Here is a 23,852-nt window from a genome sequence, read left to right as displayed (position 1 = left end):
AAAGGAAAATGAATTGAGAAATGTTTTATAAGATACTATGTGCTCTGTAGTAGGTTTATTTCATTAATCCTCAAGAGCAGACATTACATGGATGATTCTATTTATGCTATTTCTCCTTTGGCTTCTCATTTTTAACAGGAATAGAGAGTAGTGGTCAGAAGAGTAAAGCCAGCCTTCTGGGTTCAAATTCCAGCTGTCACTTACTAGCTACATAACTGTGGCCTAGTCAGGACACCTTCTCCGTAAAATGGAGACAAAAATGGTACCTATACATTACAGGTTTTTTTTTTTTTTTTAAAGAATTAAATGAAATAATATACGCAAAGCAGTAAGGATTCTGCCTGGAATTTAATATATGTTACTTGTTGTTATTATTTATCATGCCCTGTTCCTAGTATTTCCTATAAGCAATCCCCCCGAGAAGAAACAAAGCACAGTAACCTGGAGAGACTTCATATTTTAGAATCAGAGAGACCAGAATTCAATTCCTGGCTCATCTACTACTTAGCTGTATTATCAGAAGCACATTATTTCAACTTTTTAGAATCTCAGTTTCCCCATTTCTAGAACAGACGATAGTAACAGTACTATTTAGGGCTGCTGTGAAGATTAAACAAGAGAAACACACATAAAGTGCTTAGTATAGCGCATTCAATGACCAATAGCCATCTTCACTATTAATAATAACATGGCTGAATTTGTTTAATTAAAGTAAGTAATACTAAAAAGCTGTCCAACTCAAATTCTTCAGAACCATCCTGATGAGGAAAATGAGGCTCAGGGAAGCCAGATATAACGCTGTCCAAGTCTCTTTTCCAGAAATGGCAGACCAGGGATTCAGTCCCAGGATTGCGTGAATTTTCTACAGCACAGTGCCCGCCTAGAGTCCATGTCACAAATCCTTACTCAACAAACACATACAAACCACCTATGATTCAGGCACGGTCTCTATGCACACACATTTCCTACCACTCTCTCACAAAAACAGGACGTGATAACTGAAAATAAGAGTTAACATTTATTGAGTATTTATTCTACACCAGGTACTGTCTCAAGCACTTTACACATATTCATCTGTGCTGACTGTATGCCTACCCCTCCGTGGACACAGCATGGACATAACAGAGAACCATGCAAAACTCCATTTCAGATAGGACGGACGGATAGTATGGTTTATTATTACTGAAAGTTTATTGTTCTCATAATTACAGGCTACAATTTAGAAGTTTGAAACAGAGGAGAAAGTTCTATAAAGAGAACTCAAACTTGAACAAGTAGGTAGAAGATGGTTAAAACTTTGTAAGTAGTGCCACTTAGCTCTCCGAATACTTATCTGTCCTTTCCAAGCACAGGCTCTGGAGTCAGTCAACAACGTAAAATATAATCACAAATAACTCTAAGACATTCATCCTACACAAGTGAGCATGGAGATTTAGATATATATATATATATATATTTTTATATAATATATACATACTTTCATATTATATTGGTCCACTGAGTATACACATTTTAACAAAAGATAAGAATCTATGTAATCCAGTTAAACACACATAAGATTAGGGTATATTTATTACATCAAAAGTTGGTGTTTTTAAGTTACAGATATTTAGTATTTTCCAGAGTGTTTTTTAATTAAAAAAAAAAAAAAAAGATTTTAAAACCATTTCAAACATCTGTTCATTTTCCCAGTGCAAAAGGTTGTTCAAGTCAACTTACCTTTTCTCCTCAAATGTAAGGGGAAGAAAAAAAACCCAAAAACCACTACCTATCACAAGTCCCAACACTACCTTCTCAATCAACTTTTTGCAGTATACCCTTATTACTGAATTTGTTCATCAAAATTAAAGCCTTGTGATTATGATTCAGCCCTTGCTTCACATGTATGACTTCCATGCCGAGATGTTCCAATTTATAAAAGTAGAAAAAAGTTAGCAGTGCAAGAAAGTGGTTTAAGTTTTTTGAAATGCAGCAGTCCAATTGTGTGGAGAGAAAAAAAGCACCATTTCAAGATGAAATGAACTGGATATTTGGGGATTTATTCATAGGCTAGACAATCAGCCACCCTGATTAACACAGATCAATAATACCACCTTTACTTGGTGACCACAGGGACATTTAATTAGTTTTTAGGTGCATTTTCCTTTATCTTCGTTTTCAATACATTATTTTAGTAACTGATGTTAAAAAAATTAAGATTACTTTATAATTTACAGCCTACTTCAGAGTCCCTTTTAAATTCAGCTTGTCTGCTAGGTCAGTTTTACAGGAGACAACTTCTAAGACATAAAGAACTTTGATAATCTGTCAGGTCTCTTCTCTCCCAATTAAAAAAAAAACATATTTTTTGCTAGCCTGCCAATTTTATAGGTGAAAAACATGAAGATAATAAACTATTCTAATCCACAAAGATGGGAAAAAAATAATATGATTTAATAATGTCACTTTTTTCATTTGTATTCAGTGAATGTTTTTACATTTCAAGTAACTGCGTCTTCATTAAAGAAAACAAAATATATATATATATACAAAAAGTTAAAGTACCTTCCAGTTCTAGCCTGCTAAGGTTTCTTCTTCAAAAGTATAAAAATAAACCTACCATGAACTAAAGAGGACAGTGCCATAGGAATGGCAGAATGGCTGCCATAAGATTTTTGCTTACCTTGTATTATATTGATGGGTATAATTTAGGTGATAATTTTTCTCCACTCTCTAGCACTTAAAATTATGAAGAGGTATCTGTTTATCTAAAATTCTTTAAATTCAGAGAAAAAATTTTTTAAATATATTTCACACATGAGGCTTTAACATTTTTTATTTAGGAAAAGATGGAGTCTGAAGCTATAATGGGTCAATCTAAAGCATCCCTTTTTCAATAGGGGAGTCAATTTATGCAAAATATTTTTTCTTGTCTATAAAAACCAAACTGAACAGTACTCTGATTATAAGGAAATACAAATATGTACTTTTAAACTACCCAATTTGTTTTACTGTAAAAGAAACAGGATGTTCTTTCCCTTCCCCTCTCTCAACTATTTAAATCCAGGGAGAATACTGCCAACTTTAAGAACCCCACTAGCTATCATTAGAGTAACTACAGAACAAGGGTAGCACAGGGGTGAAACTACTTCTCTATATTCCAGAAGGCAGAAGCTTGGGTGCTCTAGCTTTACAAGTAAAAGGAGCACAGGCAGGCAAAAGCTCACACTAAATGCACACCAGAACAGGGGCCTAGGTGAAGTTGTCTGAGTTACTGCTTTTACGGGGGTCGGGGTAGGGCGCGGGGGGAGACAAATCTGAAATGGAGTTAAAAAACAAAACAAAACTTTTTGTCACATTTACAGGAATCTCAAACCTTTTGTTTTCCCATGCTTGTAGGGAGTTTTGGTACACACTGTAAATAGCTTCAGTATTCGGGAGGGAGGGTACTGTGTGGCTGACCAAAGGACAGGAGAATTCTTCATGCTTCTGAGATCTCAGATTTGCTGAGTGCAATAGCCAGTTCCAAGTCTTCCTGCTCTTGCTGATTAAGTCGGGCAAGCCTCTGCTCTTCCTCTCTCTCGCTTTCTCTCTTGGCCCATTCAATCATATCTTCTTCAGAGGGGTACTGCCATTTAAGTCAAATGAACAAACAAATGAACAGCTTCATGAGTGGTACAAATACAAAGAAAAGAAGGAAAAAGAGGCTTCACAAAAGGACACTTAACTCCTTGTTTCACCTAAAGGACTCTGGAAATAGTCTTGCTACTTGCTAATTTTTTTTTTCTGGAAACATGTTTAATTAGTTACTAAAATATGATTTAATTTTAAAAATTAATGCAGTCTACAGACAGTGAGTCTATAAAACTAAATATTAAAACATCATTTTAAAACATAGACGTTCTTAAGGTGGATTAGGAGATTTAAAAAGAGGAGAGGGCTGCCATTTTAATCTGACATAAAATAGTTACTATTTCCACTTCGGCGAGCATCTTCACATGATAAATCATCTTCAACTTAATCCCACTGGTGATTTCCTACCTCACCCCAGCCCTTCAGGTACAAAAAACTATGAAGCAAAGAATATGCTATACATAAATTTTGCTATATGCAAAATAAGAGGACTACGTATACTAAACAAGATGTGGATCTAATCATCTTAAAAAATGTATTATAAAGATTTTGGCTGGCTATTGAAAACTCTTTGACCCCGTCTAAATAAAATCATAATGCTGATAATTATTAGGTCAAGGAAATATTTTTATTCATCCAAAACAGCAATCATGGCAGATTCTAACTTAAATGCTACTTGGTTTCAAGTCCTCTCAGATAAAAGAAAACTGTAATAGCATTAGTACTATAAAATGAAATGAAAGAAACTGTCAGGCTTTTTGAAAATGGTAGCTTTTTCCCTAGTTACCATTCCCTAATTCTAGGGCATTAGATGGCCTATGAAACTTATAACACTTAACAAATCTTTCATAATGAAAAAATGAAGATACTTTATTATGAGCTGCTTAATGCTATACTACATTGAGATTCTGGAGTATGAAATAAGCAAAATGCCTTAGCTATTATTCAAGACTCATTCCAACCATATTTAATAGTTAAGATATTAATATCACACAAATACCAGAAGGTTTTTTTTTTTTTTTTAAGAGGATTATACTAAGAGTAGCAATTCTGGATACTCTGCTTATAACAATTTAAATTCCATCTAACAAATGTTAAATCATTATAATTCCAACACTTCATTTTCCAATAGTCAAAATACTGATTCCTAGCCTGTTCCTTCATGTTCAAAAGAAGCCACTGAAACTTAAGAGTTCAGATTCAAAAGCTGGATAGTCCAGCCTAGTTCTGTCTGCCTTAGCTGCATGCAGATTCCTGCCTACCTCCTTTCTAACTAGAAATGGTTGCAGGTTGGGTGACCCAATGCTGCGAAGGGGGAGGCATTAGGCAGACTGTGGTCAAGAGTCACCTGGCCTTGAGATCTCTTATTTCCAAAATCATCTCAAGGGCTTAAGGTGTTAAGCAGAGGAAAATGGCTTTGTTATAGAGAGTGATAATGAAGGTTATTTTCCCTGAAAAACATCTGGGAAAGTGAAAGTTACTCTAAGAATAGTATTAAAAAGAAAAAATTTTGTTTTTTAATCTAAACAGTGATGGAATACAGGTCATTGCTTAATACGGACTGACACCACAGTTGGTTCCCCCATTTCTGTGATCTTAGAGGCCTATGCCCTTATCAGAGCATCCTTTCATTATTTTTACTGGTCTGCCTATTTTAGTCAGCTCTGGGAGGATGAAGAATAAATACGGAAGGCTAGTAAGTAAGTGCCCTTCAAATAAAAGACTGTTTAGACCTTGACTATCATATTTATTTAAATAAAACCAACATTTACTTTTTAAAAACACTATTACATGAAACCAGAATTTTACTTTCTGTTCAAAGTATTCCTGGTCCTATCTCCTCATATAATAAAAGCTGCTGACTGGTTTCCACAAATCATCAAGGCTTCACACATAAACACACATACATGGTTACAAATACACAAACTCATTATTGCTATTATGCATCCAGAGGGCATACAGCAAATGACTCTTTAATGGTTCATTATCCATAATAATTTGCTAAATGGTAATTGTCAGAATTTTATTTATATTGTTTACCAAGACTAAGAGAAGGGTTTTATAAAATAACTGGAATATATTCCAGGAATTAAGACTATTAAAATCATTTGTGCAGAGAAGTATTTTTAGAATAATCAAACAGGTTTTTTTTTTTTTTGATTGGGGGAAGAATACAGATTATTTTTAATATGCTGGTAAATTTAGCTGAAATAATGCAAATTTGGTAGATTCCAGAATAATCTCTGAAAACTCTTCGAACTGAAAATGGAAAGATTTTTCCCCAATCAGCCCATTTGCAGTACTTACAGCACTGAAGTTAGCAAAATTGCTTGGGTCAGCCTCTTTATTGGTAGTGCCAGTAGTAGGAGAAGCAGTGAATGGATCGCAAAACATATCAGGATCTTTTTCTTTGGGGCTATCATTGCCTGGGAAAGGCTGAAATGGATCATTCAGTTTAAAGGAATCAGAAGAATCCAATTTGTTGATGGGTCTTTTCCCTGGATCAAAATCATTACAATTAACTCAACCGGAAAATACGGCAAACACAAACACACAAGAACATGAACACAGGGAGCATTAAAGAACTAGGGGTGGGGAATGGAATCAGTACCTAATAACTAAAAAACTTTTTTTTTTTTTTTTTGGCTGCACCTGTGGCATGTAGACGTTCTGGAGCCAGGGACTGAACCCAAGCCACGGCAGTGACAATGCCAAGTCCTTAATCACTAGGCTACCAGGGAACTCCCTGAAACATATTCTTAATATGGTCTTAAATGGCCACAACCAAGAGTCTGTCCTCAAAATTGTCACAGACAACCTGGTACATTCTTTCCAGCTCATGTAGCTAAATGGAAAAAATAGTAAAGGGGGAGGCAATGGGCCAGTAATCTTACTTGCCCAGAGAGTTATCCTTCTCGTTCACAAAGTAGCATGTTCCCAAGGAGAGTGAGAGGAGAGGATAAAACAAGAGGAAAATGACAGAGAATAATGACAGAAATGGCCTCTGCCATTACAACCTTTGCCTGACACAGGTATCCTTTAGTGGTACTAAGGCCAAATGATCTTTTTAAAAAATGCCACTATTCTTCTGATTTTTCTCTGGATCTATATGCAACACTTGGGAGCATGATATTAAAAACCACCCTGGCAAAATACACCTACTTCTTGCTATCTAGAATATTTCAAACTGAAGAATACACTTGATCTTAGCCAAAAGGCTGAGAAGCAATCATACTGAAGAATAAAGAGAATGTTTGGAAGCCCAGGGCCTAAATCTTGGTAGTTGTCGATAAACTAATCTTTGACCAAACAACAACATACTGTTGCTCATGAATTCATCACCATTTTCAAACAACGTTTCTAATTTTAAAGACTTAAACTTAGTACTTCTGAAGAAAGGATAGTAAGAAAAGGTGTTAAGATATACTCAAATCTTTTTTTTTTCCCTTCTTTTTTTCTCTTTGCCTTTTCTAGGGCCACTTCCCGTGGCACATGGAGGTTCCCAGGCTAGGAGTCTAATCGGATCTGTAGCCGCTGGCCTACGCCAGAGGCGCAGCGATGCCAGATCTGAGCTGCTGTCTGCAACCTACACCACAGTTCACGGCAATGGTGGATCCTTAACCCACTGAGCAAGGCCAGAGATCGAACCCGCAACCTATGGTTCCTAGTCAGAGTTGTTAACCACTGCGCCATGATGGGAACTCCAAGACATACTCAAACCTGATGTTCTAAGCTGGTAACAGCAATGATAAAAGATGTTCATATCTCGTTCATCTCCATGGATCTGACCAACAATCATGCGACGACAGGCAACATCGCAGTCACTGCCACCGTCTAACAGCTCAGGTAGCGGAGGCTCAGACATATGTGAAGTTACACACTCAAGATCAGAGAGCTACTCAGAGGATATCCAGAATTAGAACTATCCTTCTCTCCCGGATTTTTCTACAAGTGACACATATTCCCTTTGCTGAAGTCTTAGATGTAGTTACAGCACTGGTGTATTAGTTTACTCAGGATTTGAAATACCTTCACCGTTTGGCATCCTACAGGTGTTAAACTTAAATGAGCAAATCGACTCTCATACTTCTTTCTTCTTTTTGTGGTCGTACCCGTGGCATATGGAAGTTCCCAAGCCAGGGGTCCAATTGGAGCTGCAGCTGGGGCTTATGCCACATCTGCGACCTATGCTACAGATTACAGCAATGCCAGATCCTCAACCCACTGAGCAAGGCCAGGGACTGAACCCACATCCTCGCAAGTCTGCCTAATACCATTAAGAGGTTATTATGAAAAGACAATAAAAATCTCCAACTACTGTGGCTGAAAATTTACCAAGGAATGACAGATGATTAAGATGTGTCTTCTCACATAACAACCTGGCAGCACTATGACTCCTCAGGGGATTGCCTTCTTACCAATTCTCATGAACTTTATTATCTTCATTAAAAACAAACAAAACCTGGAGTTCCCGTCATGGCTCAGTGGTTAATGAATCCGACTAGGAACCATGGGGTTGCGGGGTCAATTCCTAGCCTTGCTCAGTGGGTTAAGGATCCAGCATTGCCATGAGCTGTGGTGTAGGTTGCAGATGTGGCTCAGATATCTGGCACTGCTGTGGCTGTGGCGTAGGCCGGCGGCTACAGCTCCGATTGGACTTCTAGCCCGGGAACCTCCATATGCCGAGGGAGCAGCCCTAGAAAAGGAAAAAAAACAAAACACCTTTCTTTTGTACAGTGCAAAACAAAACAAAAAACAACAAAAAAGTAGTAAGAATTTGTTTCTGGACCAAAAACATCACTTTTATAAAATAAAGGAGTCTCTTATTAAGTGAGGTAAAATATTTTAAGAAAAACAGTATTTTCTTTTAAAACTGCTGACATCTGGGAGTTCCTGTTGTAGCTCAGCAAGTTAAGAATCCGACACGTCTCTGTGAAGATGCAGACTGGATCCCTGGCCTCATTCAGTAGGTTAAGAATCTGGCATTGCCACGAGCAATTGCCATTGCATAGGTCGCAGATGCAGCTCAGATTTGGTGTTGCCATTGCTGTGATGTAGGCCCAGGGAACTTCCAAATGCCACAGGTGTGGCCGTAAAAAAAAAAAAAAAACCAAAACCAAAGTGCAGGAAACTGCTATTCAGATGGTAATCAATGAGCTTCCAAAAAGGAAGCGATTTCACTGATTCTTTCCTTTTTTCATTTACTGCCTCTCTAGAAAGAAATGACTAATAAAGGTAGTTCATGACAGTTACACAGGCTGGACTCTTAGGGACATGTCTGTAATTCTGCATTGAGGTCGGGACAGAACATAGCAGTAGTAGGCTTTGGCCGTCTTTTTTCAAACTTGTTTTAAGACCCTTTACATAAAGTCTACAAATAAGGCCCACACAATACTTTTCATAAGGAAAAGGAATGCAGTTGATTTAGGAAAGGTACCAACTCTCGTACCAGGTGGTGGTGGGCAGGGTCTGGTTGGAGTTCCGATCTTTGGTGGCAGTGCTGGGGGTACATCTTCACTTTTGACAGATGCTTCCTCAAGTACATTTTTTGTAAGGACCACAGTGCCGACAGAGCTTGATGTGGCTGAACTAAAAGGATCTTCATTGTTGACCTTGGTATGAAAAGAAATATTATACACAGTTATATATATTATACCAACTAAACTCTATACGGTTATGCAGCATTTGGAAGAATGATCTTCAGTATTATACGACTTTCAACTCTAGTTTTTAACCGTTGCATTCAGGACCAAAACAGGAAAAGAAAAAAAAAAAAAAAAAGCTTTACTTGTTCTATATAAGCAGTGATTATAACATACTACTTATTAAGAGTGACAGATCAGACCAAAACAAGCCAATTCTGAATTAAAGGTTTGTCAAGCCTCTGGTGAAACAAAACCACCGAGGTTCATTTTAAAGTAACTAACATACATCTTTATTCCAGTAAATATCTTATCCAAATGATAAAGAAAAAAAAATACTGCTGCCACGATTCCTGGTGCACTTAAATAAAGACTCAGTACTAATGCCAAAGAAAAAGGTATCGTGAAAAACATTAAAGACAACTTGAAAGTTCATTTTTTAAAGCTAACTGATCCCACAGAATGACAAGTCTCACTGTGGTTCTAAAGTCCTGGCCTTTCTAATGCATGGAGTAATGCAGGATTCCCTTTCCTCTAATGACGCGGACGTCACGTTTTAGGCCAGTATTTAAAGCAGCATGACCGACATTTTGGGCTGGACATAATTTCCACTGTGGGGGCCGGACAGTGCACTGCAGGATGTTTCACAGCAGCCCTGGTCTCTGTCCACTAGATATGAATAGCCTTCTTCCTTGGCTGTCACAACCCCAAATGTCTCTAGACATTGCTAAATGTCCTGGAGATGGGAGTAGGGGGGTAACCCCCAGGTGGGCACCAGTGATAGAGACCATTTGACATACACTCGGCTTTTACTCTTTCGGCCTGAATCAATCCTAGGGCTATGCTGGGAAACAGGCAGTGGACACATAGCACTGGGCTATCTAGTTATCTCAATGCTAACCCTAATAGCCTTAGAACATGAATTCAAGTAACCAGTGCAGATAAGATGGTAAAATTCATCCTGAGAATGCTCAGGTTTTACAGCTATTGACCCAGAGAGCGAACAGGCAGGAAATGCAGTTCAACTGCAAGAAACATGTTTAAAAAGACAGGAAAGTCTGAAAGTTGTTGAGCAAATTATAATTATCTGTACCATCATCACTGTCTTTGTGTACAGAAATGTCTACTGTGTTCATTTCTGTCTGAAATCAACATTTGCTGTGACTTAGACTGAAATCAAGTTGCAATGCCTATAAGAGGGTTGTAAAATCGAAAGGAAGGATTGCCCCTTTGGCAGAAACACCGTATATTTTACTTTCTCACTAATTACTGTAAATTACCTTTGACAATGTGCTGAAGTCGGCAAATCCACCTTCAAATGACTCACTTCCGAAAACAGAAGCAAAGGGGTCTGTGGCTAAAATGAAAAAAGAAAATCAATAAAATAGAACAGAGAGATCCTATTTCGTGTCTTCTTTTGATTGGTAACTTCAGACAAATAAAAACATCTAGTCCCAAATATCAGTCTTGAATTTATTTTTGTTTGTTTGTTTTGCTTTTTAGGGCTGCACCCAGGGCATATGGAGGTTCCCGGGCTAGGGGTCGAATCGGAGCTACTGCCGCCAGCCTAGGCCACAGCCACAGCAACACAGGATCCTTAACCCACTGAGCGAGGCTGGGGATTGAACTGGCAACCTCATGCATCAAACCTGCATCTCCTCAATGACCTGAGCTGTTGCAACTGGATTCTTAACCTATCTCATCACAATGGCAACTCTGAATAAAGCAATCTTAGGAACTCCCACTGTGTCACAATGGGATCAGGGGCATCTCTGGTACACCGGGGCTCAGGTTTAATCCCCAGCTTGGCACGGTAGGTTAAGAATCTGGTGTTGCTGCAGCTGAGGTGTAGGTTTAAACTGCGGCTTGGATCCAATCCCCAGCTCAGGAACTCCATAAGCCTCGGGGTAGCCAAGAAGAAAAAGAAAAATCAGGAGTTCCTGTGGTGGTTTAGAGGAAATGTATCTGACTAGCATCCATGAAGACAAAGGTTCGATCCTTGGCCTCACTCAGTGGGTTAAGGATCTGGTGTTGCTGTGAGCTGTGGTGTAGGTCGCAGATGCAGCACAGGTTTGACGTCACTGTGGCTATGGCTGTGGCTGGCAGCTGTAGCTCCGATTCGACCCCTAGCCTGGGAACCTCCATATACCTCAGGGGCAGCCCTAAAAAAAAAAGAGAGAAAAAAGAAAAAATCATCATCAACAAAACCAATCTTCAATGAACTATGAGAGAGGTATGAAACCCCTGTAGCAGAAGTCACTAATTGTCTAGGAGAATTGGGAAAAACATCAAAGGACCTATTACATTTGAGCTAGGTCTTTTAAATAAAGGATAGAGTTTGCTAAATAGATGGAGTGGGGGAGAGAAAACTATTCCAGACAGAAGGAACAGTTACTGCAAAAGCAGTATTTAATCACTGCTCCACAGACATGAGAAGTTATCTGCTTCATCACAGTACGCTTACCAAATGGACTAACATTACCAGCTGGAATAAAATGATTTACTTTAAGATAGGCCTTGCCTGTTCAGACATAAGAGCTACCAATAAAGTCAAAGAATATTTATGGGAATTGCTGCTTGACATAGGGAAGGAGAAACAAAGGAAGAAAAGGAAAGAGAGCATCAAAGGAGGGTGAGACAGAGCAAAGAGGCACAGAAAATACTCCTTGTTCTTCCTCAACTCTTCATCTTTAACTCAAATCAGTTTTAGAACGAAAGTGTGCTCCCCAACCCATTTACATCTGTAAAGTGTGCCTTTGCCTCTAACAAGGCGTATGCCACGGACATACACAGAAGAGGGGCAGGGAATATATATTATTTTTGTTTGGCTTGTAAGCAAGACTGTCGTGGGGTGGGTAGAAGCACAGAGAAAAATCAGTCTCTTAGGGATATACTAACAACTCTAAACCTGAAGAGGATGTTGAAAGTCCAGAGTTACAGGAAATCCCACAGGTTTAGCCATAAAAATGCCTTTGTATTACTACATATCTGCTGAGTCCCACAGCCTGAGGCCCAGCCTCGTCGTGGGTGCTGTTTCAGGCTTTCCCTTCTTTTTCCTCCTCTTCCTATAACTCCTGATGCAGTGGCAGCTGGGGTACAGCCCGAGCACTATGCAGACACTCTCCTGATTGGCAGAAGGGTGATGATGGAAAAGGAGTTGGGCTCATTTCATTGGAGGAATCAAAAGCTCTGCTTCATCCTCTGCTCTGCCACTGTCCCACAGCTCGGACAAGCAGTCATAATGTACGTCGCAACAGTACTGAGTCAGGTCAGGTTTGACTAAAATATTATGAGGTGTACACTGTGAAAGACATTAATAAAAAACACGACATTTGTGTATGACGAATATGCTATACATTTACTAGAGTTTTTCTACACTTTCTTCATCAGAATAAGTGATCAATTCAGCATTGCTCCAAACACTGGGGAATGTATCCCAGATGAATGACAAAGCACTTTTGCCCAAATCAGGAAAATAAGAATTTGGAAAGAACTTAGATACTGATCACGGGTGATATGAAGCAGAGGCCTGTCCAGAAACTGGAAGGACTCACTGAGTGTGCACCTGTTCAGATTGTTTGTGAGACTCTGGTCAGGAGTCCCAGAAATACTGACAGCGAAGCTCAGCTGGCGGCTTTCTTCCGCTGGACGCACCCAGAAGCTCTGTGTCAGCAGAATCAGGCTTTGAATGTGAACCTGATCTCATTAGCACCCTCTCCTCCCCAAGAATAAAGGTTATGATCACTTTGGAAAAACACACTGAAGCACAATTTAAAAAATCATCTATAATCTCATTGGCAGAAATAATCCTGAGCAGAGGGGTTGAGGAACGGGCACCATGGGTGAAGGAGATCCATAACCTTGTATGGCAACAGATGAAAAACAGACTTATTGGGGTGATCATTTTGCAGTGCATTTAAATGTTGAATTATTTTGCTGTACACTTGAATCTAACATAATGTTGTGTATCAATGGAAGTAGTTCCATTTTAAAGGAAAGAAGCCTTACCAATATTTTAGCATACTGCTTTAACAGCTTTTCTTCTTAGTATTTTTTCTATTATATATTTGAGATCATACAATGCTGACATACTTTTCTTTGTGAGGTGCGAATGATAAAGCTACATTTTAGGGGTATCACTTTTTAGCCCCCTTACCCTGATTTAATTCGTAGCATTCAACAGTATCTGACATATGACATACTTGTTTACATAAGCTCTGCACGGAAGGAACTTTGTTTTGTTCACTACTGTATCCTCAAGGCCTAGCACTAGGTCGGGCAGATAGGAGACACTCATATTTACTGAAAATATTGAGAGAAAAAAATGACAAAAACCATCTATTTACTATGGATCTTCTAGACAAATACCATAACATTTCTTAGCACAACCAGCTGACTAACAAAGAATTAAGGGAGGCTCACAAATAATCCCCAGGGAACAGCTGTCAACCAGAGAATCCTGGGAGGAGGAAGAAACCCCTTTCCCCGGTGACCCGTTCAAAACTGCTAAGACAATGAAACTCATGCTCACAGAAAACTTTTAAGAGACACTCATGGGGAGTTTCCATTGTGGCTCAGCAGGTTAAGAGCCCGACTAGTATCCATGAGGATGCGGGTTTGACCTCTGGCCTCCCTTAGTGGGTTAAGGATCCGGGGTTGCCATGAGCTGTGGATCACAGACTCGAGTCACAGACTTGGCTTGGATCCTGCGTTGCTGTGGCTATAGGGTAGAACGGCAGCTGCAGCTCCAATTCAGTCCCTAGCCTGGGAACTTCCAAATGCCACAGGTGGGGCCCTAAGTTAAAAAAAAAAAAAAAAAAAAAAAAAAGATATTCATGAAGAATCTGAGTCGTAGATGTTCGTCATTCATAAAGGGTCTACGTTCTCCAGTTTCCAGTTAGTTCACTCACTCACTGACCCACTAACCCACTTACATTTACTGAGCCTCTACTATGCTCAAGCCTAGGTACTAAGGGAAATAAGATACAACATCTACCTTCGAGGAACTCATGATTTAAGCAAGGAGATACAGGCACATAACTGGTACACAGTAGGTGTTAGAGTTCAAAGAAAGTAAAGCAGAAGTAACACCTAGGTTTCAGTGGAAGGGGCAAAAAAGTTTTACAAAAACAAACAAACAAACAAAGAAACACCTTTTATTTTCTTTTACTTGTGGATGAATAGAAGTGGGAGAAGAGAGAGCTATACACTTGTTATACACCTGCTCATGCACACACATTTTTCCACTCAAAAGTCAAGTGGGGGAGTTCCTGTCGTGGCGCAGTGGTTAACGAATCCGACTAGGAACCATGAGGTTGCGGGTTCAATCCCTGCCCTTGCTCAGTGGGTTAACGATCCGGCGTTGCCGTGAGCTGTGGTGTAGGTCGCAGACACGGCTCGGATCCCATATCACTGTTGCTGTGGCTCTGGCCTAGGCCAGCAGCTGCAGCTCTGATTTGACCCCTAGCCTGGGAACCTCCATACGACGCGGGAGCGGCCCAAGAAATGGCAAAAAGACAAAAAACAAACAAACAAACAAACAAAATAAATAAATAAATAAATAAATTTACTGGATCTTAAGTGAGAACCAAAGCTGCAAAAAAAAAAAAAGTCAAGTGGCCTTGAAGACACAGTCATGGCCTGTGGTTTGTGGAAATGGAGGAAATTAGAGAAGAAACGGGAAAGAAAGCAGAGGCTAAGAATTATAAAATACAGGATCACCTGCATGCTTAGCCTGAGACGTTGCCTGTAAAAACGAAGTCCTACTTGGCATTTTACGGATGCTGACGTCCAAGATGCTCTGGAGACGCCCTGTGCTCTCTTATATAGCCTCAGAATGTTATAAAACTTAAGAACTGGAAAGGTTCTACGTTTTCTTAGTCAGGAGTTACTAAAATATTCCATGCAAAAATTTTTCTGGCACCAGAACTAATCTCATTTATAATGAAGTGTAAAAAGAACATTTACAAGTCAAAATAAAGTATATGTAGGAACTGAGTAGTCTAAATTTGCTTTTTCTCTAAGTTTTCTTTCTTTGTCTACAGTTGGAAGTTGGACTCAAGCATCCATGTCCTACTGATGATAATCCCTCTCTAGACTGTTTGTACTTCCATTCAATTCAAAATCTTATGACAGTTTAGCAGATTTAAGACAAATCATTTACTCATTTTTTTCGGCAGTCAATTGGCAAGGCTTTGCTATGCCCCGGAAGCTCTGGGGTGAGAGAGTATGGATGCAACTAGGATGACTCGCAGACAGTGATGCTAGCTGGGATAGCATGGTCATGCCAGATGGGACAGATGGGAAGGCTGATGGGACAGCAGAGATGGGATATTCAGAGGTTGCTCAGTACTGTTTTACATTTCTTAGAGTGGACAACTTTACCTTCAGACATAGATCTGCACCACATTACAGACAACATATTAAAGAATACAGAATATATAAATGTTTATAACAATATAAAATCTACAAATATAAATAATAATAAAATCATATATACACACAGATATGGAGCACAGGACTACTGACTTGGATTTGTTAGTAATATGATCAAATGTTAACAAAGGTAATTCCAGCAGTCATGCAGGTGACAGATCATCAGGTAAAGAGCCTGGAGGCAGTTTAATATCATAACCCAGGTAACACACGATGAGGGCCCAAACAAAGCTGCGTATAAGGAAGAAAAGGCAATCAGGGTCCACTCGGGGGTAAAACAGTAAGACTCGACTATTCACTGGAGGTGAGGAATGACAGAGAAGATGTCTAGGATGACTGGCTGAGGGCCAATAATAGAGTCATTAGTATAGCAAGCGGAATACGAAGGCAGAATGTAAAAACTTCTGCTTTTTGTAGAATGAAGAATGTAGAAAGTAGAATATAAAAACCTTTGCTTTTTGTTATTGTTTGTACTATACTTTGCAGGAGAGGCTAATTGAAAAAGACGACTGCCAGTTTTAAGCATTGCTGAGCTTGACATATACGGAGAAACATCCAGCAGGTAACCTGAAGGTACTGGAGGCTCAGGAGAGAGTTCGGGGATGGGGGACTAAATACCTAGGTGTCATCAGGAAGCAGGCTGTAGTTGAAGACACAGAGGTGAACACCACCACCACAGGAAGTGTGTACTGAGAGAAGAGCAGAAGCACCAGGCTAAATATGGAACTAAAAAGACAGCCTCTACTCTTTAGCTCTTTCTCCAGAACACTGAGATTATTCTCCTGTTCTTGTTCTGAATAAAAGGAGACACCTGTCCCAGATACCTCCTGGGAGCAAACTTGCCTGAAGGAACAGAGAAGAGCACAATATAGGGCAACAGAATTTTGTGTGTGTGTGCCGTATCTGAGGCCTGCAGAAGCTGCCGGGCCAGAGACTGAACCCCAGCCACAGCAGTGACAATGCTGAATCCTTCACTTCTAGGCCACCAGAGAACTCCAGGAAAACTTTTTAGAACATACTGGATCAGTAGTTTTGGCAAAGTATGATTCACAAACCCCAGAAGACCAAGACCCATTAGGGAGGTCTGAAAGGTCAAACTATCTTCAGCCATGAAAACATACAAAAAGCAAACAATTGTCCTTAAAAAATGGGCAAAGTACCTGACTAGATATTTCTTCAAAGATGTACAAATAGCCAAGACGCATGTGAAAAGATGCTCAACATCACTAGTCATTACAGAAATGCAAATCAAATCAATAAGCTGCCACTTCACATCCATTAAGATGGCTATTATAAAAAACAAACAAACAAATAGAAAGTCGTAAATGTTGACATGGATGTAGAGAAACTCCAAGCCTGTAACGTACCCAGGTATGGTTTAAGTGAGTAAAAAGATCTAAGTTCCTGTGCAGTTCAAAATCTAGTGGGAGGAAGAAGAGACAGATAAAAGAAAAAGAATTTATACAGTACACTGGAAAGTACTAAGTCAAAATAAAATAAGAAAGAGTAGAGAACAGTATAGTGGGAGTGCTGGGCTAGGTAAGAAGGCCACATTTTGGCAAAAATTTGTTAGAGGTAATGGAGATTATCAAGTGGATAATTATCCAAGGAATAGGGAACAGCTAAGGGACAAAGGGCCTAAGGAACACCAGCCTGATTTTTGAGCAACAGCAAGAACGGCAGTGTGGCTGAAGCAGAAGAGAATAATGATGAGATATTATAAGACAGGTTTAGCCCATTGTATGGCTTTTACTGGCTGTAATTTGAATGCAGAACCAGTAAGATTTCCTGATACATTAGAGATAGAGTATTATAAAAAAAAGAAGAACCAAGGATGATTCTAAGGTTTTAGATCTTAGCAATGCTAAAGATGAAACTGCCAGCAATTAAGACAGGGAAAGATTCAAGAGAGGCAGGTTTGGGGAGGAAGATTAGGTGTCTGGTGGTAGACGTGTTGAGTTAGATATCTATGAGATATCTGAGTGGAGATGCCAATAGGTAGTTGGATATATGAGTCTAGAATTCAGGGGGAAAATGTGGCTAGCTAGAAATCAGCATAGAGAGAGTATAAAAGCATGAGACCAGATGAGATCCCCAAGGAGGACAGAGAGAGAAGAAAAGACGTCTGGAGCCTCAGACCTAGAGCAATACCACATAAAGCAGCTGGGAAAAGAGGACACACCAGCAAAGGAGACAGAGGAGTGACTGAAGGGGTTGGTGGGAAACCCGAGACACCTTCTTTACCCTGTGAAAGGGCTTCATCTCCCATTTCTCCATCTTCCTTGTCTGTACTTTAAACATAATACCAACGATCTCAGGGAGTGGCTGTGAGAATTCACCCAGACCACATGCAGGAAAATGGCTGGCACATGGAGGCTGGAGTCAAGCAAGGACCCAATAAACGGTATCTACTACGGTGATGACACACGACAACGAATCTTCATCCCCTTTCAGGCTACTGTAGTCACTCCCTCTGCCACTCTATAGGAAAGAGCTAGGAACTGGGACGGAAGAGAAGACCAACGACGGCAACAGACACCTCGAGTGAAAGGGCAATCTACCACGTCAGCCTTAACCTGACTATTCCTCTATCTCGAAATACGCTTTACTAAAATGCCTGTTTTTCTTTGAACATGCCAACTATGTCCCACCTCCATCCCTTGCTCATGTTATCTCTTTGATCTACCACTCTCCAAATCTACTTAGGCAGCCCATTCTTTCAAGGCACACCACAAAAGCCACCTTCTGCTCTGAAATCATTCATGATTTGCCCCAAATGGAGGTGATATCCCGTTCCTTTACACTTCTGCAGCCTTAATGCACTCCTATGGCATTTACCATTCCTTAGGGTGGGCAATCTAGAGTTAATTATAAATATACTAACCTTTCATTTTATTTTTCTACATTATCCTTTCTAATCACACAATAGTCCTTGCAACAATTAATTCATCAGCTCAATGAGTCTAAAAAAACACACATATTTTTAAAAAGATATAATTTAACTGCTAATAGCACAATGAGCCTTTCAGAAATCTTATTTCCCCGTCATTCTACACTTGATCTTAGCCAAAAGGCCGAGAAGCGATTCCCTGTCATTCTAAATTTTGGGTTAAATCAAAACCCGGCACTACATTAAATCTTGTTTTTTACATATCTGCTTTTTACATTTCTTCTTCTTGTTACTCATGTTGAAAGTTAATTTTCAAGCTGAAAACAAATAATGCACACTGTTAAATCTCATCTTGCTACAATTTGTACCAAAAATCCAAATCATAAATGCATTTCTACTACTCTTTCTCTACTCACAATCCTCAATTTATAGTAGTCAGCAAATTTCTGTGCTGAAGAACTCACTCTACTTTTACTTGGAAAAATAAAGCATCTTATTTTCAGGATGATATTGAAGTTATTCACATGTTTGAGTCTATTTCTCTCCAATTCCCCACTCTTCTACACAAGAGCTGGTCTGTTTTATTTTTAAATGTATAGTGAGAAAGAAGTAACTAAGTAACTCTACTTAGTTGAAAAGGCTTTTAGACTTAGGTTTGAATTTTGGATTCACCTGGTTCAAATCTAGTACACTGTATAACCTTGATCAAGTTATTTAATGTTCTGGTCCTCAGTTTCCTGATCTTTCCTGATCTTTAAAATGGGAATATTACTCAAAAGGTTATTAGAAGAATAAATGAAAAATTAGATCCATAAATAAAAGCATAAAGATTGAATGCTAGAATGACTTTTAGCTCTTCTCTGTATTATTAACAGACTCCATGTACCATTTGTAAAGCCATGATCATCACCGATGGGAAGCCACTAATTTTTAAATTTAAGTCAAGACCATAGTCGCCAATGCTGATTTTGAAACTGCCAAGCAACACTACCTTTTATAGAACAGAAACAACTTTTATTGATTTTACCGACATTGGGTAGCGTACATATTAAGACCCTTAGCATGAACAATAAAGGAGATAATGAATGAAATGTAGAAAGTGACACACAAATACTCATCATCATTATTATTGGTAGAATGCAATTAGATATAACTATGCAATAATTTTAAAGCCATCAGTAAGTAAATAGGACAAATATATTTGAAGACCAAAAAAAGAAGCTTAAAGAAAGGGTAATGTTTACTGTTCAAAGAAACTGATAAATTATTTCCTTACCTGAATCGCTTGCTGCAACAACAACTGTTCCACCAGGAGCAAAAGGATCATTGTGCTTTAATGTTTCTACCTAAACAAATTACACAAAATCATGACTGAAAGAGGCAGCATTTCATAGCTAATACCTCACTGCCACACCAAAGAAAATATTCTTTATAAACTCTAAATTAATTAAGGAATGCAAGGCATTAGGAACAAATGCTTCCCCCTACTGATCTGCAATCTTATTAAATTAAAACATATCGCCTTCTAATCTTTTCTTTTTTAAATTTTATGGCCGCCACCATGGCATCTGGAAGTTACCGAGCCACAGATTGAATCCAGGCCACAACTGCGACTCATGCTGCAGCTGCAGCAACACCAGATCCTTTAACCCACCACACCAGGGTAGGGTTCAGACCCACACCTCCATGGTGATTTGAGCCACTGCCGTCAGGTTCTTAACCCATTGCACCACAAAGGGAACTCCTCATTTTCTAATCTTTTACTATGAAACATAACATACATTCGGAAAAGTGTATGAAACTCGAATACAGTTTAACAGATAAGTATCAACTGAACACTTATGGAATCACCTCCTGGGACGCTGCCAAGCCCTTAGAAAACTCCATGTGCGCCTCTCCAATCACAGTGCCATCTCCCCCCTCTGCAGAGATAACCATTATCCTGGCATTGGTGGTATCCATTTCTTTCCCTCATGATTTTGCTACTTGTATAGGTGCACACTATTTTAGCTTTCCTTTTGAAATTAGTTTAGATTTCTAGAGCAGATGTAAAGATAGTACAGAGACTCCCCATATGCCCTTCACCCAGCTTCCTCTAATTTTATTGAGTACATGAGAGAGAAAGAGTCTTCTGGTAAAATAATTCAGCCACTTTCAGTAATAAGCCATGTAAAAATTGGGATCAAGGCAAGGGTGAGTGAGGGAGGACTTTACCAGAAGCCAGCGTTTCTGACTATTGAACTGCCTTCCTACTTTACTTTGGTTTTAAATCACAGTCAAATAAATTGCATGTTTAGGAAGAAAACTGCACTTTTTCTTTCTGGCAGCAGGCTCTTTTTAAGAGGCCAGTCAAAAGCCCTGGTTACAATTAGACAAAAGGAGCACAAAAAGAGTTTTGTAATATTTATCTCCTACTCGGACTCACAACCATCCATATTATCTGTATTATAGGCTCTATTTCTAATCATCAGAAAGTTGGATATTACAACTGAATGTCAAAGGGCTGCAGAGCTCAGTAAAACGGGTGTATCTGAAGAGAAAAGCAATGATGCGACTTAGATTCTCTTTTTATAAAAGAGGACCCATTAAAACTACTAGCAGGAAGAAATACTACTAGTGATGTTTTCAGAACTGAAAATGACAGTACTTATTTTAACTGATGCTTTTTTAACTTACATTTTTATAAAATGAACACACTTTATACTTTGATTATCTGCTGAATGAATAAATATCTATCAAGGGGGAAAAAAAATCCAGCTGGTCTGGATAGCAAAGTAACTTTCCGTGGCTCTTAATAGTCAAAATACCAGTGTGAGGAGTTCCCATTTTGGCTCAGCGGGTTAAGAACCTGACTAGTATCCATGAGGATGTGGGTTTAATCCCTGTCCTTGCTCAGTGGCTTAAGGATCCAGTGTTGCTGCAAGCTGCAGCATACGTAGCAGGCACGATTCGGATCTGGCATTGCTGTGACTGTGGTGTAGGCCGGCAGATGCAGCTCTGATTTAACCCCTAGCCTGATTTAACCCCATATGCCACAACTAGAGCAGTAAAAAGAAAAAAACAAAACAACAATAACAACAACAAAAACAGTGTGTGAGACAGTCACTGATATGATAACTTAAGTCATTAAATATTATTGCTCCATTTTGAGGGAAGGAAAAACCAACAGGCCTGGGTTGTTGTTTTTTTTCCTTTTTTCTTTTTAGGGCTACATCCATGGCATATGGAAGTTCCCAGGCTAGGGATGGAATCAGAGCTACAGCTGCCACCTACACCAGAGACACAGCAATGTGTGATCTGAGCCGCATCTGTGACCTGCATGACAGCTCACAGCAATGCCAGATCCCTGACCCAATGAGTGAGGCCAGGGATTAAACCCACATCCTCATGGATACTAGTTGGATTTGTCTCTGCTGCACCACAACAGGAACTCCCACAGGCCTGGTTTTTAACAATAGCTTTCAGGTTTTACTATTACAGACAGAAATAGAACAAGTATGCCTACATGTGTGTTAGGTTTCATTTCTATTCCTTTATCATACACTGTGAAACCACTTTAGAAGGCCATTGGGACAGCAAAGGGAACAGGATGGATTGTGCAGGCCATGTTTATGTTATGTTCAGTTTGATAACATGTTTAGTTTATGTTATGTTCAGTTTGATAACATGTTCAGTTTGATAACATGTTTATGTTATGTTCAGTTTGATAATTAAGCAATTTAGTACATGAAAGTAATTTTCATTACTAAAATTTAGATGGTATGATTTAACACATGAAAAGAGCTTAGCATCATGCCTGGCACATCGAAAAGATCAGATAAATGTAACTGTTATTATATACCAACGTGGTGTTTAGTTCAGTTCCTTTCTTTTGGCCATGCCCAAGGCATGCAGAAGTTCCTGGTCCAGGGATCAAACCCACACCACAGCAGTGACTTGAGCCACCACAGTGACAATGCCAGATCCTTAACCTGCTGAGCCACCACGGAACTCCAAGTTTAGTTTTGTTCTGAATGGAGAAATTAAAAGCTGTCAGCAAGGGCAAGATGGCTTTCAAAAACTGAGGAGAAAAAGGAAAAAGTAAGTAGAAGGAATAGTAGAAAAATTTCACTAGGGAGAGAAACAAAAGAAATTTATTTTTAAATTAGGAAGAGCTGCTTTGGCTTTTTTTACTCTAAACCAATGAGTGGATAATGAGAGGCTAAAATAAGGTGAGAGGAAAAGAATTCAGGTTGCAGCCAATTTGAAAAGAATTTGGCAAATGGGTCTACACTGCAAACTAAGTGTTAGAGGAAAACAGAGTATCCAGTAGCCGGTAGAAACCACAAATATTCAGTTACAGAGGCATTTGCTTACTTTCACATCAGTGGAAAATACCAGGTGTTGGCCAAGTAGCTCTTTGCTGAATACAGTAAGGAGGCAATTCATGAAGACCAAAGTCTATTATTCTTAAAAGAATTAAGTACTCTTTTAAGGAAGTATTCTTAATCTAAGAGTGCTAAAAGACAACATTTCTGCTTCACAGGTCTATCAATCAACTGTTCCTTTCTAGGTCTGGTTTACTTATATACATGAAATAACATGCCTCAAAAAACTGGCCTTCAATAAAAATTAAAAAAACAAAACAAGAAAACATACAAAAAACCTCCTCCAAAACCATCCATAACCACCCATGAAATTGGGTGATAGATACACTAAAGTTAAAATATTTTATTATATTACTCTATTCTGCATGTGTTTAACTATCTATAATATAAAGGTTTTGTTTTTCAAAGCCTCTAGATGATAAAACACTTAGATGTATGAGTGCAGTTAACGTTAATTTTTCTGAGTTCCAGTGTCCTCACTGTCAAATAGGGACACCAACACCTCCTCTGCAAGACTGATGCGAAGATCAGAAACTATGAATGTAAAGCACACAGAAGTACCTGAATCATAGTATACGATTATTAAATAGTGATTGCATGGTGATTGCTACCCAATGTTTACTATCAAGAGAGGTGGCGTTTACTGGGAATCTATACTTCTTTATAAGAATAATATCCCAGATGTGTCTATAACAGTGATTTAAAAAAATCAATACTGTTCCTTTTAAATTGATTTCATTATTTCAATAACACATACCAACCATTTCTAAAAAGCTTTACTAAAGACTGGTTTATGCATTTCTAATCACTTATCTTTAATATCCCCAAACGGGATAATATCTGGTCCTCTGGAGGGTGCACTTGATATCTGGATGACACGAGTTATTCTACTCAATTCCTGTGGGT

At 39.0% G+C, this 23,852-nt stretch overlaps 1 protein-coding gene across 7 annotated transcripts in view; it reads right to left on the bottom strand.

Annotated features, from left to right (window-relative positions):
• The window catches only part of EPS15 (epidermal growth factor receptor pathway substrate 15), a 138,699-nt gene continuing 115,846 nt past the window's right edge, over window positions 1,000-23,852 (bottom strand). For 2 of the 7 annotated variants that reach the window (XM_021096667.1, XM_013999406.2), the window contains exons 20-24: window positions 19,856-19,925; window positions 10,535-10,611; window positions 9,062-9,224; window positions 5,920-6,110; window positions 1,000-3,607 (exon numbers count right to left, since the gene is read on the bottom strand). In XM_021096667.1, coding sequence (XP_020952326.1) covers window positions 3,461-3,607; window positions 5,920-6,110; window positions 9,062-9,224; window positions 10,535-10,611; window positions 19,856-19,925 — 648 coding nt within the window. In that variant the 3' untranslated portion in view covers window positions 1,000-3,460. The remainder of the gene's footprint in view (window positions 3,608-5,919; window positions 6,111-9,061; window positions 9,225-10,534; window positions 10,612-19,855; window positions 19,926-23,852) is intronic. The other 5 variants (XM_013999405.2, XM_005665438.3, XM_021096668.1 and 2 more) reach the window with 4 other exon arrangements.

The sequence above is a fragment of the Sus scrofa genome, chromosome 6 (assembly GCF_000003025.6).
Source record: "Sus scrofa isolate TJ Tabasco breed Duroc chromosome 6, Sscrofa11.1, whole genome shotgun sequence".
In the NCBI taxonomy this organism is placed as follows: Eukaryota; Metazoa; Chordata; class Mammalia; order Artiodactyla; family Suidae; genus Sus; species Sus scrofa.
The sequence above is the reverse complement of the archived record's forward strand: the minus strand, read 5'-3'. Positions and strand labels throughout refer to the sequence as shown.